We start from the raw sequence: 23,434 nt of genomic DNA on the forward strand, positions 1-23,434 counted from the left end.
AATACCTATGCTATTCATGTATTTAGCATGTTTTTCATTAGAGGAAAACATTTTATCTATCTCACTTTAACATATTTAAGTACATAATTAGAATGCATGATCTTAAGTGTTCAGAAGCCTCTTTTAGAAATGGACAGCTGCAATTAATTAATTGAATATTATTACTGCTATTGTTTTAGGACCTCACTAACTTAACCAAGCTTTGTCACTTAAAGGATTTATCTCTGAATGATCCTCAGTACAAAACCAATCCAGTTTGTCTGCTGTGTAATTATTCCACACATGTGCTGTATCACTTGCCTTGCCTTCAAAGACTTGACACATTTGATGTGTCAGCAAAGTCAATCAAGGAACTGGCAGATGTAAGTGCAACCCTAATCAGGTATCTGTGACTTAAGTTTAACTGCTTATTTCTGGTTGTGTCCACATATTGTAGGTAGTAGTATCTTGTCACCAATGCTACTTTTGCCCCAATGAACTGCATATTTCACACAAATATATACAAATAATAACAGTACTAGGATCTCAATTTTGATGGCAATATTAGAAGGTGAAATAATAGGAAAACATTTTCATTTATACAAAACTAAAAGAAGGAAATCTGAAAATCATCAGTGTTAAGAATAACTGAACTAGTACTATATATACCAAAATTAATAAAGCCTAAATAAAGTAGAAAGGAAATAAATATAACCTCTCCTTATTTGGAATATTACATATCAAAATTAGAAATTATCCATGGTTGGTGGCAGTATGCCAGGATTAGGTCACTTTTAATCTAATTAAAGAAGGTTTGGAGTTCCCTTGAAGTATAAGTGAAACCACCCACACTGCCAAAGTCTTGAATATCTCCAAAATCTTGAAGAGAACTATACCTTGACTGCCACTGATGGTGAACCTCCCAGTAAAGGGGCTACTTTGACATGCCACCAAAGATCTGTAATTTCACAGGGAGCCACCATGTTTACTAATAGTCTTTCCACATTATATTTTTCCTTCTCTACCCAGTCCAGTGAACCACTCCCCTTCCCCCATCTCTTCATTCAGTTTACCATCCAATATATTTGTTTCTATTCTATCTTTTATGCCAAATAATTCTGTTGAGATCTAGACTGTCCACTCTCTACCAGATAAATCACATAACAAGAACCTGCATCTATAGGAAATATATGTCCAGAACAGTGTACAAGCCTTGCAACTTATCTGAGGTACAGATTTCCTGATTTAAAAAAAAAAAAAACAACTATTATTTCAGATAAACAGTTAAAACTTGGGCACATTTTAAAAGTGCATCTGATGTATTTTCTTCTCAACTTGTTCATTTTGACTAATGTAATTTGTAAGCACCATTTAGCTATTATATTTCTTAATGGCAGATTTAATCAATTTATCATCATAGACTTGTTAACAACTGCATCCATTGGTATTAATGAATTCAAGATAAATGGATTAGGTTGACAATTTAGTAATTTGCTCAATCTAAAACAAGTTCATTTAGAGCATCCTTTTAGATATTTGAAAAAATAATAATTACCATATGATCCAGCAATCCCTCTTCTGGGAATCTACCCCCCAAAATTTGAAAATATTTATCTGTAGAGATACCTGCACCTGATGTTCATTACAGCATTATTCACAATGACCAAGACACGTAAACAACTGAAGTATCCCTTCAGTAGATGATTGGATAAAGAAGACGTGGTACATACGTACAATGGAATATCACTTAGCCATAAGAAAAGATGAAATACTGACATTTGTGACAACATGGATGGATCTTGAGATTATCATGCTAAGTGAAATAAGTCAGACAGAAAGGTAGAAAACCATATGATTTCACTCATATGTGGAATATTAAACTAATACAACAAATGAACATGACAAACAAACAAAAACTCATAGACACACATAACAGTTTAGTGGTTACCAGAGGGAAGGGGGTTAGGAGAGGAAGCAGATAAGCATAAAGGGGGTGAAATATATGGGAGAGAAGATTTAGCTTTGGGTGTGAAAACAATGCAATATGATGAATTACTGAATTGTAAACTTGAAATCTATATAATTTTATTAGCTAATGTCACTCCAATAAATTTAATTTAAAAAGTAAAATAAAAATACAATAAAATAGAAATCTTATTGTTAGCTATGATTTTAAAAGCTGAGTTTAATAATGTTACATTTGATCTAATGCCATGACACCTGTCTGATCTCAGAAGCTAAGCAGGGTTGGGTCTAGTCAGTATTTGGATGGGAGGCCAACTAGGAGTAACAGGTGCTGTAGGCATTAAAAAATAAAATAAAATAATGTTATGTTTGCTTTTAATTCTTTTTAATTTCTTTACTTTTTCCCTAAATTAACCAATAGGAAAAATGTAGTTATATATTTGGTAGCATTAAAGCTTTAGTAGTATTGCCTCATTAGCTAAATGATACTATTTTGTAAATTAAATTCTGTCGGTAGTCTATGTTGCTGTCCTGGAAATAAATATGAATATACTTCACATTTAGAACATTATCCACAAAGAAAATCTTTCAAATTTTATATTTTGCTTATTAAGTTTAAATATAGAACTCTGTATAGCCATTATCATTTCAACCATCATCACTAGTAATTGAGCATACAAAACTTTCAAATTGTTATATAGAACGTATCCCACTCATATCATTCCACCAATAATTTCCTATGTTTTTTACTTCAGCTAATCTTTTGGGTTTTCTCACTTTTAGACCACAGCAATGAAAAAAATAATGTATTACAATATGCGGATAAAAACTATTCAAAGGCATCTCAATGAAGACCTTGACAAACTGAACGATCGAAAATGTAAATTACAGAAGTTGCCAGAAGAACGAATAAAATTATTCAGCTTCGTGAAAAAAAATGTAAGATTTGATACTATAAACTTCCAATGGCCACATCTTAAGAAAACTGGCAGATAAGATAGCATTATCTTTTAATTTTATATATGTTTACACATATACATATATTTTTTTTATTAATACTGAATTTCAAGTCAAGCTTGTCCCAAAAATATTTTGATTCCAGGTGCTTAACTAAGTTTCATTCTGTGCTTAGAAATCTTCCGTTCAAAAAGGTATAGGCTTGTTGATATATAAAATTTTTTTAAAGCTGTATTAATAATTCAGTATGATTCAGAGAGTTACAGAGATCTGTTAGACTTATTTAGGTTGCATTTTTATTAGATACCAGTAGGTTGTGCTCAAAATTCATTTTCTTGTCGAAAGTGCTAAAATATCTCTTTACTATTATTAAGGCATACAACAAGGTAGGAACTTTATATCAAGCTATACTTTAGTAGTTATATTATGTGTGCTTTTTATTTATAATAAATTAGATTTCCTTTACAAAAAAGTAGACCCTAAAAAATTAAGCATTATTTACCTCAAAAAAGAACTTTGTATATATAAAAACATATATATATATATATATATATATATATATATATATATTAAGTATGAGAAAATAATGAGTTATTCAACAAATGGTGTTACAAAAAATAGTCAAACTAATTGGGAGTAGGAAAATTGGATTGTTAGTTTATATCTTACTAAAAGTAAACACCAGTGGAGAAAAAAGAGTTAAATGTAAAAATGAAAACATGAAAAAATTGAAAAATATATAGATTAATATTTAAGTGATCTCAGCCTGCCAAATCAAAGAAATAGTAGAAGTCACAAAGGAGAAGAGTATAGATTTGATTTATAAAAAAGTAAAATGCTTATGTACTAAAAGCATCATTAATGAAAATAACAAACGACGATCTGAAAAAATTGTTTTCAACAAACTGATGGATATACACGATATCCTTAGTATAAATATACTCATAAATAAAACAAGACAAAAAACAAATAGAAAAATAGAAAAATTGAGCAAAGTATATACATTATCATTTTACAAAAGAAGAAATAAAAAGTGACTAGTAAACATTTGAAAAAAGAGCTCAACCTGATTATTAATTTCTGAACGTGAATTAAGATGACAGACAACCATTTTCACCTGTAAAATTATCAAAGCATAACACATGATAGTACTCAGAACCACGAAGATGGGCATGACGCTATTACACCACTGATGGGAGTGTAATTCGATCATATATTAACAGCTTAAACATGCTCATAGCCTTTGCCTCAGTAAATCTACTTCTAACAGTCTATTCTAAAGATTTAATAAATATTTATACATAAGGACATTCACCATTGTACTAATAGTAACAACAAAAAATTGGAAACTACCTAAATGTGTAACGAAAGATAAGAAATTATTCATTCTTAAAATAGAATAGTATGTGGCCATTAAAAATCAAGTTTTAAAAAGATATTTAATATTCTTTCTAAAACAAGGAGATTTAAATGCTTATTATAATCGGAAAGATATTCTTAAAGTAAAACATTAACAAAATTTAAATTATTTATTTAAATAAAAATCACAGGAAAACCCATATATGGAAATCATTTTATATATGCCATTTTCATGTGCAAATGTGTGTATTAAGTAAAACCTGCAAATGTGAAAAATAATAGTATAGAATATATATGCTACAGACATTTTTTATAAATATGCTTAATTTGTTTTTTAATAGTTTGGATATAGCCATTATAAAGAGAGAATAAAGGAAATTAGTAAATTTTTATTTATATACACCTCTCCATGTATAGTATAATTTATCCTTAAATCCTACAAGGCTGGGATTCCAATAAGGCAAGTGATACAGTTGCCCTGGGCCCAAAATTTAAAGGAGGGCCCAAAACCTCAGTAATCGAGATAAATCATACTTAATGCAATATTTTTAAAAATATAAATAATGCAAAAAAAGTTTATTATGAATGAAAAACACCCAAATGTAAAAATTTTAAATAAAGACATTGCTATGTTGAGCCATAGAAGAGACTGAGGCAAAAGGAAAAATGTGCACCCCTATGTACATGTTTTGTGTTATTTTTTATGATTAATTTTTCCCAGAATACCAAAGTAGTTGAAAATTTTTGAAAAATTGAAAAGTAGGTGTGATAAAAGTCACATTCTTTAGAGTTTAAATATTTTATTTATACCCAAACCAGAATTTATTATAATTTTTCTTTGGCTTTAAAAGAAGCAAACTCATCAGTAATATGTAAAAACCTATTTCTTTGTTTTTCTCATTTTCAGTTGAGATAACTGCCACAATTGAAATGTTTAAGATTGTCTTTCACTTGGTCAAGAAAAATTAGCTGACTGAACTTGTACCAAAGTTATAATCCTGTGCTGGCTCTGTTTTTATAAAGTTTGGCCTATTTGTTATCTAGATTTCTTCTTTGATAATTTAAATTAACTATACATTTAATAAAGTAGACTAAAAGATTTTGCTTTCTGGTACATTGATTTCAACAGTTGGAACGGGAACTATCTGAACTCAGGGGATCTGGCAAAGGGCACAGTGAGAGATCCAATAACAATAAAGTAACCGAGCTTGACAAATCAAAGAACGATGAAACTGTCACAGAAGAACTGAGCCTTCAACAGAAGATAGTGACCAAACTAAATGCTTTGAATGAAAGGGTAACATTCTGGAACAAAAAACTAGATGAGTATGTTTAATGAATTCTCTAGTCGTTCAAACTTGAAACATGAGAGAATAGAATGTTCTGGGTCATCGGTTGAGCTCATTTCCCTGCTTCAGGAGTGGAAAGAATTACCATATTGAATGAAATATGAAATCTGTTTCCTAGTATGATAGACATCATTGGTTCAAACTTGGTATACAGTTTTTTACAGAGGCAATACTAAATTAGTAACAGTGAACTTCCCCTGAGTGGCTTCCTGTCACATCGCTAGTGTCTGCAAACTAAAAACATCAGTGTTTTTTTTTTTTAACATTAGCTGCTACCAATGCAAAAAATAAAAGACATAAATGAGACTGGCAAAGCACATACACAGTTGTCTGGAATCATGTAGAAACAAACTCAGGTTAAGTATCAACTAGAAACATAGAGCAAGAAGACTAGTAAGTACTGCAAATTTTTTTATTTACTGAGGCACCAAGAGGATAAGTTAGTTTGTCCTGTAATAATACTAACAGAATAACAGCTAACATTTATTGAGTTTTTACTCTGTGCCAAACTCTTTGCTAAGAGCTTTATGTGCATTCTGCATATAATCCTCAAAAAAAGCCTATTCAGGTGTAGGTACTATTAATATTGTCATTTTACTGAGAAACAGAAGCATAAAAATGTTGTGACTTGTCTAAAATCTGAGAACCATATGTGGTGGAGCTAGAGAATCTTCTAACATTCACTTATTCTGAGGTTAACAAAATTTGAGATGATTTTAATTGCCAAAAGTAGAATGATTTTTTCATGGTTTAACTGTTAACACAAAGCTTTCTGTATTCAATGACAAAAGCCTTATATTAAAAAAAAAAAAATTGGCATAGTTTTTAGTGTGATTTTTAGATCATTTTAATAGCTTTATTTTTTTTTTCTTAATTAGAATTGAAGCAATTTATCATACTGAAGTAAAGCAAAAAAAGAAAAGTCATGGCTTATTGATCCCATTTTTGTTAACTGAGTTGGAGACTGTGGGAAATATCCATTTTGAAGAAGGCACCCGAGCTGATGACTGGTAAATCTGTTTGAAATTTAGTTATAGCTTTAAAAATAATTTTAAGTGCTTACAATCATCAACCAAAATATCAATTTATAAAAATTTTAAACGGTCCCATTTTCAGAACACTTCTCATATAGAATATGCATCCACTGAAAATTGGCAGTTACCTGCTTTACTACCTATCCGTTTTCTGTTTACACCATTGCCATGAGCTAACCTTAAAAACATCTTAATGGTATTTCATTGTTCTTTACCCAATTTTCCTTAGCCCAAGAGCAGAATATAATTTAGAAGTTCATGGTTCAGTATTAATTTTATGTACATTTATACTGTTTGTTTCTGGACCAGATATAGCCCTGGATCCTGAATATTGGGTGAGAAGTTAGAACAGAGATGGAATGTCAAAGGAGGACGGGCAACAGCATGTTGCCAACACCAGAGAAGGCTGCCTAGTAAATTTCCTGGAGGTTCCATGATCAAAGTCAAACCAAGTTGTCTAGAGCTAGCTAGAGTCAAGGTGCACATAGACTCTACAAGTTAAAATAAGGCATGCATTTAAAAACCAAGAATTCAGGTGAAAAGTCCATTTAGGGAAAAATGGAGAGAGCCACCAGAAACAGAAGCAGGCATCCATGCTTCAGAATCAAGGCCTTCTGGGAGACACAAGGAAGCGGTTGTATTGCCTCACCTAGAAGATACAACTAAAAAAAAAAAAAAAAAAAAAAATTATCCTTTAAGAAAAGAAAAGAAAGCCTTTGCAGAAAAATATTACTAATTATTTCACATTTCTGCAGTCATTTTCTCAAAATTGAGAAGCCCATGAACAAGCCAAAGATTGCCCAAAACCCTAGAAGCATATATGGCAAACTTGGGTATGTGAAGAAACGTAAAGCTATAGAATGGACTTCATCTATCACCCAAGGGATGATTTTACTCATAGTGTTGAAATAAATTCTGATTTTTTTAATGGAGTGAAATGCAAAATTTGCATTAACCTTTTAGAAAGAAAAGTGTATGATTGTTATGGGGTACTTTAAACTGAGTCCCTGATTTCTATTAGATGTGGCTCTTCCTCACCTCTGTGAGTAAAAGCTTCTCAAGGGCCTTGAGAGTACTTTGGTGGACAAGGGTGAGGAGCTCTAGCCAAGGAAGAAAGAGACCTTTTAAAATACTTTGTTCTGTATAAACACATCCATTTGCCCAGCAGTTACTACTGTTTGCTTAACCACAATACTTGATTTTATATACAAAGATATAAAAGGTATTCATCCTAGTTCCCATGTAAACAAGTAGAGGCCTTGATTTTTCAAGTGCAAAAATTGAATGGTGTCACTCTGCAAGATGCATGAACAATTTTTCAGTCTTTCACTTATATTTACTCAATCTTAACAGAATTATTTTTGTTATATTTTTTCTTTTTAACTTATCATAAAGTGGGCTCTTTACAAAACAAGTATATTAGTGGGAAAAAAATATGTAAAAGCAATGACTAAGAAGCCATTTAGGTAACTATGACAGCCTGATAGTAAATTAGATAGCTTTGATGGAATTTGATAAACATTACCAATTGTTTATTTGGTTTTAATAAGAATAACCTTGATCCATTTTAAGGAAAAAATCAAATATACGTTGGCAGAATTTCAAGGACTGTTTTTTACTTTTAGCGTACTGCAAGCTTAGCCACCTTAGCTCTGATTGCTTATGTATGTTAAGAAATAATGACTAAAGTGCTTTAAATTGCTCTGTCCACTACATTTCTAGTAGTTTTATTTAAGCACTGATTTCTCTTTTCTTAATATTTTTAAAGCCAATGATTTAGCATTTAAATAAAAAGTACTGGAGTAGAGCTAGCATTCACAAACAGGTTTCTATGCTATTCTGAAGTACAGCGTTCCTGTGAATTCTTTCTTAAACAGAAATGGTAGAGAGTGAAGAAGCAATTACTATTGACTTATATGGGAAGATTTTTTGAGCATTCCCAGACCTAAAAAGTAACCTACCACAACATACCAACTAACACATAAAACCTAAAATAACACTAACATATATGGTAAAAGCAGGAATTATATGATAAACACAGATCCTATATAAAGTAGAAATAACATAAGTACAGCGTAGTTTCACTTACCAGTGCATGCAGCCTCTATACAGCTCACTGCAAAGCAAATACTGAATGCTATTTATTTTTCATCTTTTTTTGTAAAGTGAAAATCTTCAAATTTCTTTTGGTTAGCAAAAACAGGCACTAACTAATGTAGGTCTTTTGTAAAAATGAAGCAGCGTAAAATAAACTTTCAAAAAGCAGGGTATACCTGTATAAAGGTTTTCTATCAAAATAGCCTTTGTTTATTTCTTTATCAAAAGAGAATTGCAGATTTCTAATTGTATATCATTCAATATTTCTTAGCTTTATTTCTTTTATGAAAGAAAAGGGCTATATTTGTCATTTTTTAAAAGTCCTGTTTTATAGATCCTTGCTTGTTGAATAGATTGTTGCCACTATAGCATTACCATTATAGTCATATTTTTTACCAATGTGTTACCAATATATTACCAATTTGAGTTACCCATTGTCATCAGATGACATTTATCATATGGAGACTCCAGAGCTTCAAAGATGATGTCTTTGTGCTTGAAAAGCTTTCAACCAAATTATAGATACAAGACATTTACAATTTAAAGAAATAACTCTAAAGAACCACAAGGCAATATATAAGTGACTCTATAAGCTCCTTGGGGACAGATACAATGTCTCATGTGCCTTATAAGTCATAACATCTAGCATTGGGCTGGCTGGATTCACAACTACTAATTTAAGTTTCTGTATCATTTTGTAGATACTAACTTAACAGTTTCAGTTTTGTGTATATAATGACTTTCAGTAATTAATCTAACTATATATAAAGATTTCATGCCATACTGTTTCAGGGAGCTATAGCGGCATAAACTTTTTGTTTTATACTAATATTGGTTTCAGTCAGCAAATCATTTAATGGTATTGATTAAACAGTTGTTTAAGATTTTGAAATGCATTTTAATAGGTTGTTATTAAACTCCAGAAATTTAAAAACATGTGCATTCTACATTTGCTAAATGACTACATCATCTATATACTAATGAATGTTAAGGCATCTCCCTGCGTAACTGAATATCTTAGTCAATGACGTATATCGTCACTGTGAATGTTCACACATTCAGGTCCCACTAATGAGTGACCCTAAGAAATGAGGGACCCTCACTCTCTTAACCTTTACAGTACTTGATGCCTGTTAACCATTCTTTCCTTGTAACTTCACCTCTCTTGTTTTTTGTACTTAGACATTTTCTATTTTCTTTTTACACTCATCCTTGCCAGTCTCTTCTATTTCCTGCACTTTCAAAAAATAGTTATAATCTCTCTCCTTTATTCCAGTCCTGAATTTCTCCCTGTTAGACATTTCTAGCAGGAGGGCCAACTGGCAAGGAAAACTAAACACGTTCCAAAGGGAACTAGGCTATGAAGTAATAAAATATACAGTAGGATTAGTCAGAAAACCTAGGTTCAAATTCTATCTGCATAGTCATAAAGCAGTTATTTAACCCATCTGAACCTCATCTGTAAAAATGAGAAAAATAAAGATCTATCACAAAAGGTTACTGCTAGGAATAGACAAGGTAATGCGAAAATATACTTCATTTTTAATTTTTATATTTTTGTTTTCTTATTCCTGCCCATAAATCACTCCTTCCTTCTGACTCCACCATACCTGTTTATGGCACTACCTTTTCTCAGTCATGGAGACTCAACTGAAGCCATTCTTGATTTCATTCTCTCCCTCGTCTCACATCTAATCAGGCCAAAACCCACTGGTTCTCTTCCATAATGTCTCTTGCATTCATTCCCTCCTCCATTGTGACCCAAATCACCCGCACACAGGCCCTCACAACCTTCCTATTAGACAATTGCTACATCTAGCCCACTGTCGGCATGGAGTAGGCACTAGATATTTGCTAATCAATCCATAAAAATACCTAATTGGCTTCCCATATGGTCCCTGCCAGAATGCTTCCTACAGAGAGAGGACTCTGTTAAAAACAAAACTAAAGCTTCTTATAGCAACTTTTACCTTCAAAATTATGTTCAAACTCACACCCTGACGTTCAGTATCCTTCACTGTATGTTCTCCAAACTATCCTAATTCCCTTCAAACCCCTTCAGAGTCAGCCATGGTGTGTGTGCCTCACTCCTCCTGGAGTACACCCAGTAAGTGGCTTTGATTGTTCTGCTTCCTTGACCCAGAATGCTTTGCGTCCCTTGCCCTCACTATCTCATTGCCTGTCAAAACTTACTGACATCAGGACTCATTCTTTTGTGAAGAATTTTCTTGTCATCGTCATCAGATATAGTCATTATTATTATTCTTTTGAGTCTTCATAGCACTGAGTTATTTCTCTCCTATCTTATACTCTATTATAATGTTGCTTATACTTTTCCCTTTATTTTTCCTCTCCATTGGGTGATAAACTCAATGAAGACAGACACTGCATCATATTAATCTTTGGACCTTTTCTATTTTGTTCACTTGCTTAGCATCTAACTGCTGAGTTGCTACTATGGGCCAGATTTTATGCTAGATGCTAGGGATGAAAGTCAGATAGGACATAGTTCCTGCTTTCATCAAGCCTGCAGTCTGGTGTGGAAGACTATGGTAACAAACAGTAATAAGTTCTGGGATAACTGTAGGTGTGGACAGTGGCGATGTGGAGAATGTAGCAGAGGCCAGCCATATGAAGATCAAAGCAGAACAAGGATTAAGAAAGTTTTCTGGAAGTGGAGACACTTGAGGAAGATGCTTTGATCTGAATTTTGAAGGACAGATAGAATTTAACTATACAAAGAATTAGGGGAAGGACTTCCCAGACAGAGGAAACAGCATGTGAAAGGGAGTGGAAATAGTATATATAATACATTTGGAGAACTACTAGTAATTCAACATAACAAGGGCCTGATCATTAAGGGTCTTGCAAACTAGGTTAGTAGTTTGAATTTTGCTCTTAGATCTATGGGATTCCTTGAAGGAGTGGTATCAGATTTAGACATTATTTTATATAAAGTCCTAGAAGTCATTATTTCAGGTTCAGACTAAAATGTGTGTACCTCAAGCCAGTAATGGCATGCTCCCAAGTGAATGTGGCATATTTTTAGCAATGCTGTGAGAAATTGTCATCCTCTATGAAGTACTGATAATACTGAAAGTCATAGTACTTCTCTTTCAGCATAGGTCAAGTTCTCCCTCCTCCAGCAGTATTCCGTCATTCCGTGGATGATGTTTTCTCATTCCCAGCTGGCCATGTGATTGAATGAACTGCTTTACTTCGGTGACTCCTGAGTCCTCTTGGCAATAGGGTTCCTTATCTCCAGGGCTCTAGGAATTCCACATAAGGAAGGGGCTGAATTCCCAAGCAAACAAAAGCTCTATGAAAGGATCACACTTTGCAGAGTTTCCTGTATCATTCCTGGTTCTTGCATTCTTAGGGGACCAGATTAGAAGCTAGGTCTTATCCATTCTAATTTTGATTACAGTTTTTTGTTACTACATAACAAAAATCTTATCTACATAAAATGCCTATGGCACTGTTTTCTATCAGAATGGAAAAATAATAACAACAATAATTAGAGTGCAAGTAATAATAAGAGCTTCAGGGATTCCAGGACAGGTTGTTTAGGGCTGACTTGGACTGATTTAAGCCCAGAAAACAATCTCTCTATAGATGAGACTGCAGTTTGCCCACTCCACACGATGCTGTGGTTGGTTGGCCAGACCTCTGAACTAGTTAGTAGTGTCATGCTGGATTGCAGCACTACATCTGTCTCTACCAGACTGTGAGCTCTTCGGGGATTAGTTTGGATTGGGCAGCTCACTTCTCAACGCTTTGCGAGGGATAACTGGGCAGCTCCTAGCTTCACTGGTTGGTCTTTGCTAGTGATAAAGGCAACACTCTAAATTAGGAGCTCAGATGTTAGACTTAGGGAGAGACCACCCATCAGGAACCTCTGCGATTTTAGTCCTCACCCGTGCTCAGACCCCAATGAGGACCGGACATCTCATCAAAGACAAATATATACTGGATAGGATCATTGAACTTCCTTTCCAAATTGATCCATCTTTAAATCTCATATTAATCTAAATTCTGTGCTACTTTTTAAGACAGGGCCAGAATTATTGCAAACACGGCCAGGTGAGGGCAGCAGAGAGCAAATGAGCACTTCAGTGCATTTTCTTGAGCTTTTCACAGTGCTGGCCCCATCGCCTCCAATTCTTAGCTCAAATATCTTCTCTGAAAGGTCTTACCCAAGACCCTTCTTAGGTAGCCCCCACTCCATTCATTGCCCCAAGCCTCTCTTTCTTCAAAGCACTTATCAGTTTAGAAATGGTTTTATTTATGTCTTGTTTTTGTCCAACTCCCTTAGAATATAGGCTTCATGAGACCAGGGACTCTGCTCTCTTTCACTTCTGTATCCCTAATTACAAAGTTATTGCAGTAGTCCAACTGAGAGATGATGGTGATTTGGAGTCGGGTAATAACAGTTGTGATGATAAAACAAGGTCATAGTCAGTACGTATTTAATTTTATTTATTTTTTTAAATTAAAAAAATGTAGTTGGTATACAATCTTATATTGGTTATATTAGTTTTAGGTGTATAATATACTGATTCAACATTTTTATACCTTACAATGTGATCACCCCAATAATTCTAGTTATCATCTGTCACCATGTAAACTTATCATAATATTATTACAAGATATATTTTAGATGTAGGGCCAAACAGACTTCCTGAGAATTGGAGGAAAGGTTTATTCTTGGGGTTTTAACCTAAGCTACCAGTTAGATGGTGGTGCCATATACTGAGATGGAAAATACTCAGGAGGAACAGGGTTAGGAGCAGGCGTTGGATGAGTTAAGTTTGAGAGGCCTATTATATCTGCAAGTGAACATACCGAGTAAGTAGTCGGATATATCCGATCTGAGTATATCCAGCTAAGTTGGGTGGACATAAAGTCTAGAAATAAAACGTTGGGAGATATATATATCTATATCTATATATATATATATATATATATATATATATATATATATATATATATATATATATATATATATATCTATATCTATATCTATATCTATATATAAAATATTTTTAACATTGCCAAAGGACTAGATGAAATTACATAGGGATGGTATTCATGGAAGTAAGAGGAAGGCCAAAGACATAATCCTGGGGCAATCCAACATTTAGGAGTCACTGTCAGATGAAAAAGAAGCATCAAAGAAAATCATGAAGGAGCAGCCAATAAGAAGAAAGCAAGAAACAAGACAGTGTTTCAGAAATGTGACTGCTCAACCAACATCTTTTAGTCAAAACAAATATATATAATAATTAATAAAAGACTATTATTTTTATGTTTCAAAGTTTAACATGTCTTATTGATTGAATAAGTATGCCCAGTTTGGACCAAAATAAGGCTACTATGTGACAATGTATCTTTAGCAAAAAACATAAAATATGGGTTATTTTCTATCATATGTAACTTTGTGTCTTCAATATTTTAAGAAAAATCTGTTATTTCCTTTGTGTATATTCTGTATCCCCATATAGGTTTAATTCCTGCTATGAATTAATTCTATCACGTTTTTGTACATGGGACTTCAGAGCATATGGTATTACAGGAGTGAAAGTAAAACGTGTCATCAAAGTTAACAACCGTATTCTGAGACTAAAATTTGAAAATAAATTCCAAAAGCTTTTGGACAATGAAGACATGCACAATTCAGAGTAAGAAGTTAAATTCCATAAGGAATATTTTTACATCTGATTTTATTCTGTAAAAGTCTTTCTGTTTTAAAAGTCTACAATATCGAAAGTATAACTTCTTAGTCAATATTTCCTTTTCATGCATCTCCCTTGACTAGGATGAGCTCATAGTTTATCCACACTTTTTGAGACTGAGGGGGAGTGGAGAATTAATAATGACATGGGAACATCCAATGTAAGTGGGAAATATCCTCGGCAGAACATACAGTCATCTTATCTATGGCTAAGCTTTTTTGAAATCAATTCTTAAATTTTTTTGTCTCTTTTCTTAAGGAGGTATCAAAAGATGCTGGAATGCCTTTTTTATGTTTTCGATCCTGAAGTTAAAGTGAAGAAAAAGCATCTGCTACAAATACTTGAAACAGGATTCAAAGACAGTGAAATAAGCAAGGTAGGATAAAATGTCATTGAGAATAATGCTCTCTTCTTAATGAATAAAGCTCTGCCACTGGTTAAGCATGGTTTGATTCTTAATCCTTTTATCCATATTTATAAAAAAATGTCTGTTTCACAGAAAGCTTAGTGTTAGCATAGAAAGTATAGCATCTTTGTTCTTTGGGTTGTATAAGAATAAGTCCATTAATTATCTGCATAACTAATCTTTCTAATAAAAAAATTTTATTTTTTATGCTGTGATCCTTTTGTTGATCTTGAAACCTATTTCTTTAATCTGTTTTAAACTCTCCAAGGTCCTCTCCATCTTGAAAAAAAAATCAATTAACACTGCTGTGCTGTCTAGCTATCATTCTATTTTTCTCCTTCCTTTTATTGTCACCATTTCTTTATTCTCTACTTATTTTCCCCACCTTGGTGATGATATTGCTTTATCTCTGGTCACTCCTGAGCTCCAAAATATCCAGTCAACTTTTCTTAGTCCTCTACCCTCTTGATGAGGCAGCTGTAGAACTGGTACAGAGTAGTGTTTCCTAACCTTTTTCAAATTATGGCACACATGAAAGGAAAACATTGCTGCATTTGAATCCTGGCTTTCCTACTCACCAGCTATGGAACTTCACCACTCTATGCCTGTTTCTTCCTATCTGTAAAATGAAGAAACTAACAGTATCTTTCAAAGAGTTGGGATTTAGTTAGACATGCATAAAAAGTTCTTGTATAGCAATGTTAATAGCATCATTATTCACATGACTCAAAAGTAGAAATAACCCAAATGTCCATCAACAGATGAATAAACTAAATGTACATACATGTAAAGCAGTATTATTCATCCATAAAAACTCTGATACATGCTACAAATGGATGAACCTTCAAAACATCATGCTAAGTTTAAAGTCTCTGATCTTTGAAATTATGTCTAATGTTCAAAGCCTAGCCATGATCCCATTACCTCTACAAACTCCTTCTTAATCACTTTAGTTGAAAAAGCGTATCTTATTTGACACGTCGTGTGATGCCTTGTATTTTTAATTATTGGGTATAGTTTCCATTTTTCCTTTTTTTATTTGAGAGCCAAGACCATGCTATAGCCTTACAATGCCATGCAAATAGTTTGTATCTAATGGCTATTTAGTGATAGTCACTGGAAATATAAAGCTATATTTACTGAGATATGGAATTTGCGGTCCTATGAGCCATATTTCAGTATTTATTTTTTAAAAACCTCTTTGCATAACAGGTTTAAATAAGAAAAAAATATATAGGCAATTCAGCATTTATAGAAAATATATATTTCTAGAAAATTTGGCTACTAACATTAAACTAGTAATAATTTCAAAACTGAGATAGTGACAGGGAGGAGTAGAACTGAGTTCAAATCATAACGTTGCCAAAGTCTACTTTTGTCCTTGGATAGATCATAGAATCTCTCTTAGCTCTAGTTTTTTTTTTTTTTTTTTTACTGTTAAAAAATAGAGATTTTTGTTTGCTTTTTAGAATTGTTTTCACAGCATGCAATATGAATATCTCTAATAAAACACTTTCGAGAAACAAATCTAGTCACAATGCAAACTAAGGTTTCCACGCATTAACGCAAGAAATACCTGGAGAACAATGTAGATTATTAGACCAGATATAATATTAGGATACAGGGATAGGGATAAGGATAGGAATAGGGAAAAGCATAGGCATAGGCATAGGCATAGGCATAGGCATACACATAGGTATTAGTTATAGGTATAGGTATAGGTATAAGTATTAGTTATAGGTATAGATATGAACCTTCACTGATTAATATCTCATTCTCACAGGATTTTCTTTCTGGAATTTGCACGATTACTAGTGGAATATCATTGACTATATGTAAAACTATAGCTCCTGCATCACACAATGTTGTCAGTCTTGGCTCTGCTTTTACAAAAACAGATAGTGTTCTGTCACTTTTCATACACCTATTTGCATGTAAATTTAAAACATATGAATGGTTTTACACAAGAAGTTGTACCTGAAGGTTATTTACTTCTTTTCAGTTAGTCTGGCCTGCATTTTCTTTGTACAGACACATAAATATAAAATAATAAACAATCTATATTGACATTGAACTATTGTCAATTTTGTAAAAATACTCAGACTTTGGTTTTTCATTACAGCAGCCTCTCAGAAAAGAAGCTGTGATTCTTGCTAACAGCCTTAGTGTGTGTGAGTGTCCCAGAATTGAATTTCTACAGCAAAAGTACAAGGATGAGAAGAAAATTTCTTTTGAGCATGAGCTCTTTAGACATGGTAATATAAACATACAGTATTTCTGAACTTTTAAGTTCTAAGCCTTAAAATACATTGATTATTTTAATAACATTTTTGATACTGGTTTTATCAACCTAGGAGATTTTCTGAAACCCATTTTATTTAATATTTACCAGCATAGTGGTACATGACTTTCTGATCCATTAATTTAGTCAGGTTGTCAACAAATATTTACTGAGTGATTATTGTGTGTCAGCATTAATAGGATAGGACTCATTTGTTATTAATATTTAATCTAATTTGTATGATATAAACACTTTTCACAGTCTGCTTTTGTTCATCATGTCCTAAATAAACTTTATATACACATACACTTACGTGTATATATATTATACACACACTACACACCCCAAATTCATAGGACAGAGAAAAAAATTTGGCCCATTTATGCATTAATCATCATATAGAGCACTCTGGAAGGCAGGTTTTATTTGTCCTTAATCATCAAAATGATAATAAGAAATCATGGTTAAAAATCCAAAATTGGCTAAAGACAAATTGTGAAGTGTGTCGATTGCTTTATAAGTTGTCTTTTGGAAGATAAACTTTTGGTATTTAATTTATTCAGTCATGAGTAGTTTACTTGCATTTTGAATATATATAAAGGTACATGGTCTAGTTTTTCTAGGACACTCCTAAGAGAGGTTCCCTGGTATCTACAGACTGGGGAAAAAGACCAGTTCATCATGTCCTTTCTCGCCTCACTCTCTTTCACTGTTCATTCTTGAGTCCCACAAGAATTTTTTGAATGCTTACTGTGTGTTAGGCACTTGGTAGGTAATAGGGATACAGACAGTGCAAACTAAACATAGTTTCTCCTTTATAGTGCTTATGAACATTAACAATTATGCAAATAAATATGAAATTACAATTATAAGAGCTACAAAGATGAAGTTTTAATACATAGTAACGAAGAATGTATAATAAGAAGAACTGATCAGGTCAGGGAGTAAGGGACACCTAATTTTTGGTCTCATCTATCCAACCTACTGAAGACTAACTAATCAGAAATTTCATTAACTTTATTTATATGAATGATATTTTTATATGAGTTATATTCTAGGTTCCAGGCTATAGCTCTGCTTAGATGATTTAATTGTTTTTATAGTCTTTCATTCAGTTAATCAGAAAATTAAGCAGATTATTGAATCTAGAAAGAACTCTTTATTTGAAAAAAAAAATTACGTTTTTTCTCATTCTCCATTCCCATCAACCTAAGAAATACCTCATGGTGTTTTTCTGAATTCTTCTGGAGTATGCTTTCCAAAACAATGAGGTTCTCCCAATTTACATTTTGTAACTTATATGTAGTTTTTTTAAAAAAGTGATCCGAATGTTTTAGGCATTGTAATTACAAGTTACTCTATAGGATTCAGTGACTACTAGTGATCTTTAGGATTTGATGGATATTAAGGTTCCTTAAGATCCAAAGGGAAAAGAAATGTTCATCCGTTCAGTAAACGTGTATTGAACGCATCCTGTGCTCTAAGCCACATGCTAGGTGTTGATGATAACAGAACTGAATTTTTACAATGGTTAACAATAACGACAAATTTCTTATTTTAAATTGCTTAATAAAAAACATTGCTAAATTGTTGTATTCTTTTCTGTGAAGCTTTGCTTGATATAATCACAGGAATCCTCTTTTATAACCATTTCATTTATTCAACAAATATTTATTGAGCTCCTGTTTTAGATCAAGCAACATATTATGTGCTATCCAATGGCAACAAGATAGCTAGGATCTCTGCCTTTACAGAATATACAGTCAGGTCTGGGGCTAGCCAATAAGAAAGGTGATACTGGAAAATTACTGAAATTAATTATTGTTAAAATTATTTGTTTTTTCAACTTAGGCATCCTCCTCATTACAAAGGTTTTCCTTGGCCAGAGTGTTCAGGCTCGTGAACAGGATTCCATCAGTCAAGCCAACTATCCAATGGTTAATTCAGTGTTCATTCCTCGAAAATATTTACTAAGTATGTCTGCCATAAAATGAAATGTGCTTTCATCTTTCTGAATACAAGATGTTTGTATCTATTACAGATGCCTACAGTTTAACCTCTGCCTAAAATAGTTTGTATACTTTTCCAAAATGTTCCTAGCTACTAATGAAAAAACGTTCCTAGCTACTAATGAACTTCCATTTTTTTATCCCCTACTTCAATGTCATTTATATATCTGTGCATAAATATTATATTTTGTAAAATTTTATTTTATATTTTGCATACATATAAATACCATAGGTGTTATTATGTTATATAATATATATTTCGAAAGATAAAAACCACCCAACTTTTAACAACAAATGTTTTGGAGTATGACATTTGTCAAAACTACATGGCCACACACTGAATAGAAAAGTGAAAAAGTATGAAAAGGAAAATAATAGGAATAAAATTAACCCCTACTAGTCTATGTAGTGAAAAGGTATTCTTACTTTCTACTAGAAAGTAAGAAACTGTATGGGGTGGTGGGAAAATATAAGAAAAAAATCTCACAATAACAATATTTGGAACTTACTGAATTTGTTGTTTATTAACCTATATAAAACAAAAAAATATATGATGTTTAATTTTGAAGTAGTGTTTTGCTTGTTTTTGTTTTTGATTTTACTCTAGATTCTATAGTGGGACAAAGAAACTGTGATTGCAGCTTTCGGCAGTGCAAGTGGTTTGTCTTTGATCATGACCTTGTTTTGCCAGAATACATCGTTGAATTTGAATATATTACAGTGGTATGAATGTATTTTTAAAGCTAGAATTCCTTAAATGAGAACAGAACAGTCATTTGAAGTCTAATACTGTTATGTCATTTTATATATATATGTATATATACTTAATTTTAAAAACAAATCATTATGACACCTAAACATTTTAATTATGCAAATATATTACAGGAGTAATATATGGCTGTAGTCTCACTGGAAAAGATTCAAACTGTATTGAAGACTATAAAATAAACATGAGAATCTGCTTTCACTTCAACCCCACTGCCACTCCCTGTCATGGAGGCATCCACTGTTAACAGCTTTGTGCGTTTGCTTTCAATCTTTTTTCTATGCATTTACATATATAACAACATGTACCATTTTACATTGCAGAATCAAGTTCTAAGTATTCTGTGATGATTTTTGCCTTTAACGATATATATCAGACATACTTTCATTTCAGTACATAAAGGTCTATACTTCATTCTTTCAGTAGCTGCATACTATTCAGTAATACTCTGATATATTTGACTCTTCCTGTTGATGAAACATATGGGTTGTTTCCAGTTTTATTAGTATTTAAAACAATATTTCAGTGAACATCACTGTAGGTGCATCTTTATACATACATGGAAGTTTCTCTGCTGCATAGATTTGTAAAGAATTGGGTAGTCAAAGGGTATGTGCATTTTAAATTTTGATAAGATTTTACCAGTACTCTCCACAGAGGTTTGACTATTTCACAAATTTCCAACAGTGTGTGACAGTGTTTGTTTTTTTGCATCTTGACCAATGCAAGATAATATTCATCTTTTTTGCCTCACTCTGATGGTCAAAAAAAGATAGGTTTTATTCTTTCATATGCTATGAATTATTTGTAGTTTTATGAATTACCTGTTATATCCTTTGACCATTTTCTGTTGGACTCTATCTTTTCCATACTGATTGGAAAAATCCTTATATGCATTCTGAATATTAATCCTTTATTTTGTATATATGTTGCAAATATTTCGGTCACTTGCCTTTTATTTTTATTTCTAGCAAAAAAAACTTCTTGGTCATTTTAATTTGTTATTTACAAGTTAATTTTTAAGAGATCTGCTCTTTCCATCTTTTCTGATATGGATTCTATTTTCTCTCTCATTTCAGAAGGCATTTATATAATAGTCTTCTTTATTTTCTTCCGAATCTTATACAGGTTGTTCTAAAACCTTTAGCTTTTTAGTTCCATCTAGAAATTGTTTTATATTGTGTGAGGTAGTGTGATCAAATTTTTTTTCATAAAAATGGATAACTACTTGACAAACATTTTTTTCTCTATTTGAAAATATCATCTTTATCTTTAAAATTATTTTCATATACAAAGAGTCTATTTATAGATCCTTTTATTCTGTTCCATCGAACTCTGTCTAATCTTGGACCCTTACCACATTGTTTTCGGTATTACAACCTTGATGACATGTTTTGATGTGCTCCTCACTCATTAAAAAAAAATTTCTTGGCTATTCTTGAGCATTTTCTTTTTCAAATAAAATTTAGAATCAGTTTATTAAGTTCTATTTTAAAATCTATTAAGATTTGATTGAGATTGTACTGAATTTAAAACTTAATTTAGAGCAAACTAAATACTGTGTGGTATTGGGCCTCTCATCCAGGAACATGATAAGTTATTCCATTTACTCAAGTCATGTCTTACAGTTTTATTCACATAAGTCTTAAACATTTCTTGTTAAGTATAGTTCTGGGCACTTGTATTTTATGGTTATTATGAACGGAACTATATCACCCAAGTATGCTTACAGCAAAAGATTTAGACTCCCAGACAAATAGCAAATAGAATAACTTAAATAATAATAAGTCGAGAGGTGGGCAGTTCCTGACTGTTGTGACTGTTCAGTGATGTCAACAAAGACATTAGCTGCATCATTCTTCTGCTTGCCACTTCATGAGCTCTTTCGATCTCAAGATTCAGTTCTTTCTTCACTCCTGGGAAGTTTTCTTCTCTTAATTCCTTGATTATTTCTTCTTTTTTATTCTCTTCAAGCCCCCTGAAATCTTTATTAGTTAAAAACATTGGTCGTTCTGAATTGATCCTCCATGTCTTGTAACTTTTATTTCATTTTTTACATCTTCATTTAAAAACTTCTATGTTCTGGAAGATCTCCTCAATATTAGTTTCCACATTGCGGTTTGATCTGCTGCCATATCTGTTTGGTTTTTCACAGAATTTATTGAATATATTTTATTTCATTAATTATTTTTAATTTGACTTTGAAGTTTTAACCCTATTTTTTCTGTAATAGATGCTTTATGATAGATGCTTTATTCTCACAGATCTTAAAAAATTCTCTTATGTATCATTTTGGGGTGTTTTTTTTAGAACCATTTCTGTTTGTTCATGTTGTTCTTGCTTATCCATCCACAGTTCTTACCATAATTACCTAATTACCTGATTACTTAATTACAACATCTTCTGCTGTTTTACTTGTTCACTCTGAATACCAGGTTTCTTTGGATCTGCTTTTCAGAGTGGTTATCTTCTGTCTATATTTTAGCTACAGGTTACATTTCTGCTCCTATTTTTCTGTCAATTCGGTCTCTTCTGATTTATGTGTCACAATGTTTAGTCTTTTGTTGGTGCCCTCTTCACTGTTATAAAATATTTTTAAATTATCTTTTGCCAGTGTTAAGGGATATTCAGTGGGAATATTGTTAGCCTACGATTTTCATCTATTCTCATAGATTTCCTAATGTGATTTGATCATCATAGATATCCCTTTGTAACTGAAAAAACTTAATTAATTTTTTCTACATAGCCTATTTCTCATTCAAATGATAAATACAGCAACCAAAGTTTTAATATTTTTAATAATTTTTTCAGGTCAAGCCTCACTCTTTATTTTCTTCATTCAACAACATTATTCTAGAAGAAAGCAAAAAAAATTCAGAAGGATCAGTATTGTCCCAGGATTTGAAATTTGATGATGAAATTATAAAAATGGACCCCAGAATCAAACCTAGACCAAAACTTATTAGTTTGGATGATAGAACGATACTTTCCCTTGCCAAGACTAGCATTTACAGTCATATTGTGGTAAGTATTATGATAAATAAAATTTTGGGACAAGAAACTAATTTGGAATCAGAATCTGTCATATGAAATCTAAAGATACTAAATTATCTATCTGATGACTCCGGGCATCTAGTCCACCCTTTCTTTCTATGCAAACTAGATCAATGTTGTCTTATAGTAATATAATATGAACACATATGTAATTTAAAATTTTTTATCAGTCACGTTAAAGAAAGTTTTGAAAAAATTAAAAGGCAAGATTAATTTTAATATATTTTAGTTAATCCAGTATACCCCAAATATTACCATTTTAACATGCAATTGATATCGAGATTCATTGATCAGGTAGTTTCATAATAAATCTTTGAATTCTGGAATATATTTTACATTTAACAGCACATCCCAATTCAGTCTAGCCACATTTCAATTGCTCAATAGCTATCTGTAGCTAGTGGCTACCATACAGGACAGTGTGAGTCTAGAGGTAGCCTTCT

At 32.3% G+C, this 23,434-nt stretch overlaps 1 protein-coding gene across 1 annotated transcript in view; it reads left to right on the forward strand.

The window, feature by feature from the left end:
• The window catches only part of LRRC9 (leucine rich repeat containing 9), an 80,435-nt gene that overhangs the window by 10,730 nt on the left and 46,271 nt on the right, over positions 1–23,434 (forward strand). The window contains exons 6-15 of the mRNA XM_039864744.1: positions 180–362; positions 2,728–2,883; positions 5,390–5,586; positions 6,488–6,619; positions 14,245–14,421; positions 14,734–14,851; positions 17,004–17,136; positions 19,014–19,136; positions 19,779–19,894; positions 22,749–22,961. Coding sequence (XP_039720678.1) covers positions 180–362; positions 2,728–2,883; positions 5,390–5,586; positions 6,488–6,619; positions 14,245–14,421; positions 14,734–14,851; positions 17,004–17,136; positions 19,014–19,136; positions 19,779–19,894; positions 22,749–22,961 — 1,548 coding nt within the window. The remainder of the gene's footprint in view (positions 1–179; positions 363–2,727; positions 2,884–5,389; positions 5,587–6,487; positions 6,620–14,244; positions 14,422–14,733; positions 14,852–17,003; positions 17,137–19,013; positions 19,137–19,778; positions 19,895–22,748; positions 22,962–23,434) is intronic.

Source organism: Pteropus medius, unplaced genomic scaffold (genome assembly GCF_902729225.1).
Source record: "Pteropus medius unplaced genomic scaffold, Ma_sr-lr_union100, whole genome shotgun sequence".
Classification (NCBI taxonomy): Eukaryota; Metazoa; Chordata; class Mammalia; order Chiroptera; family Pteropodidae; genus Pteropus; species Pteropus medius.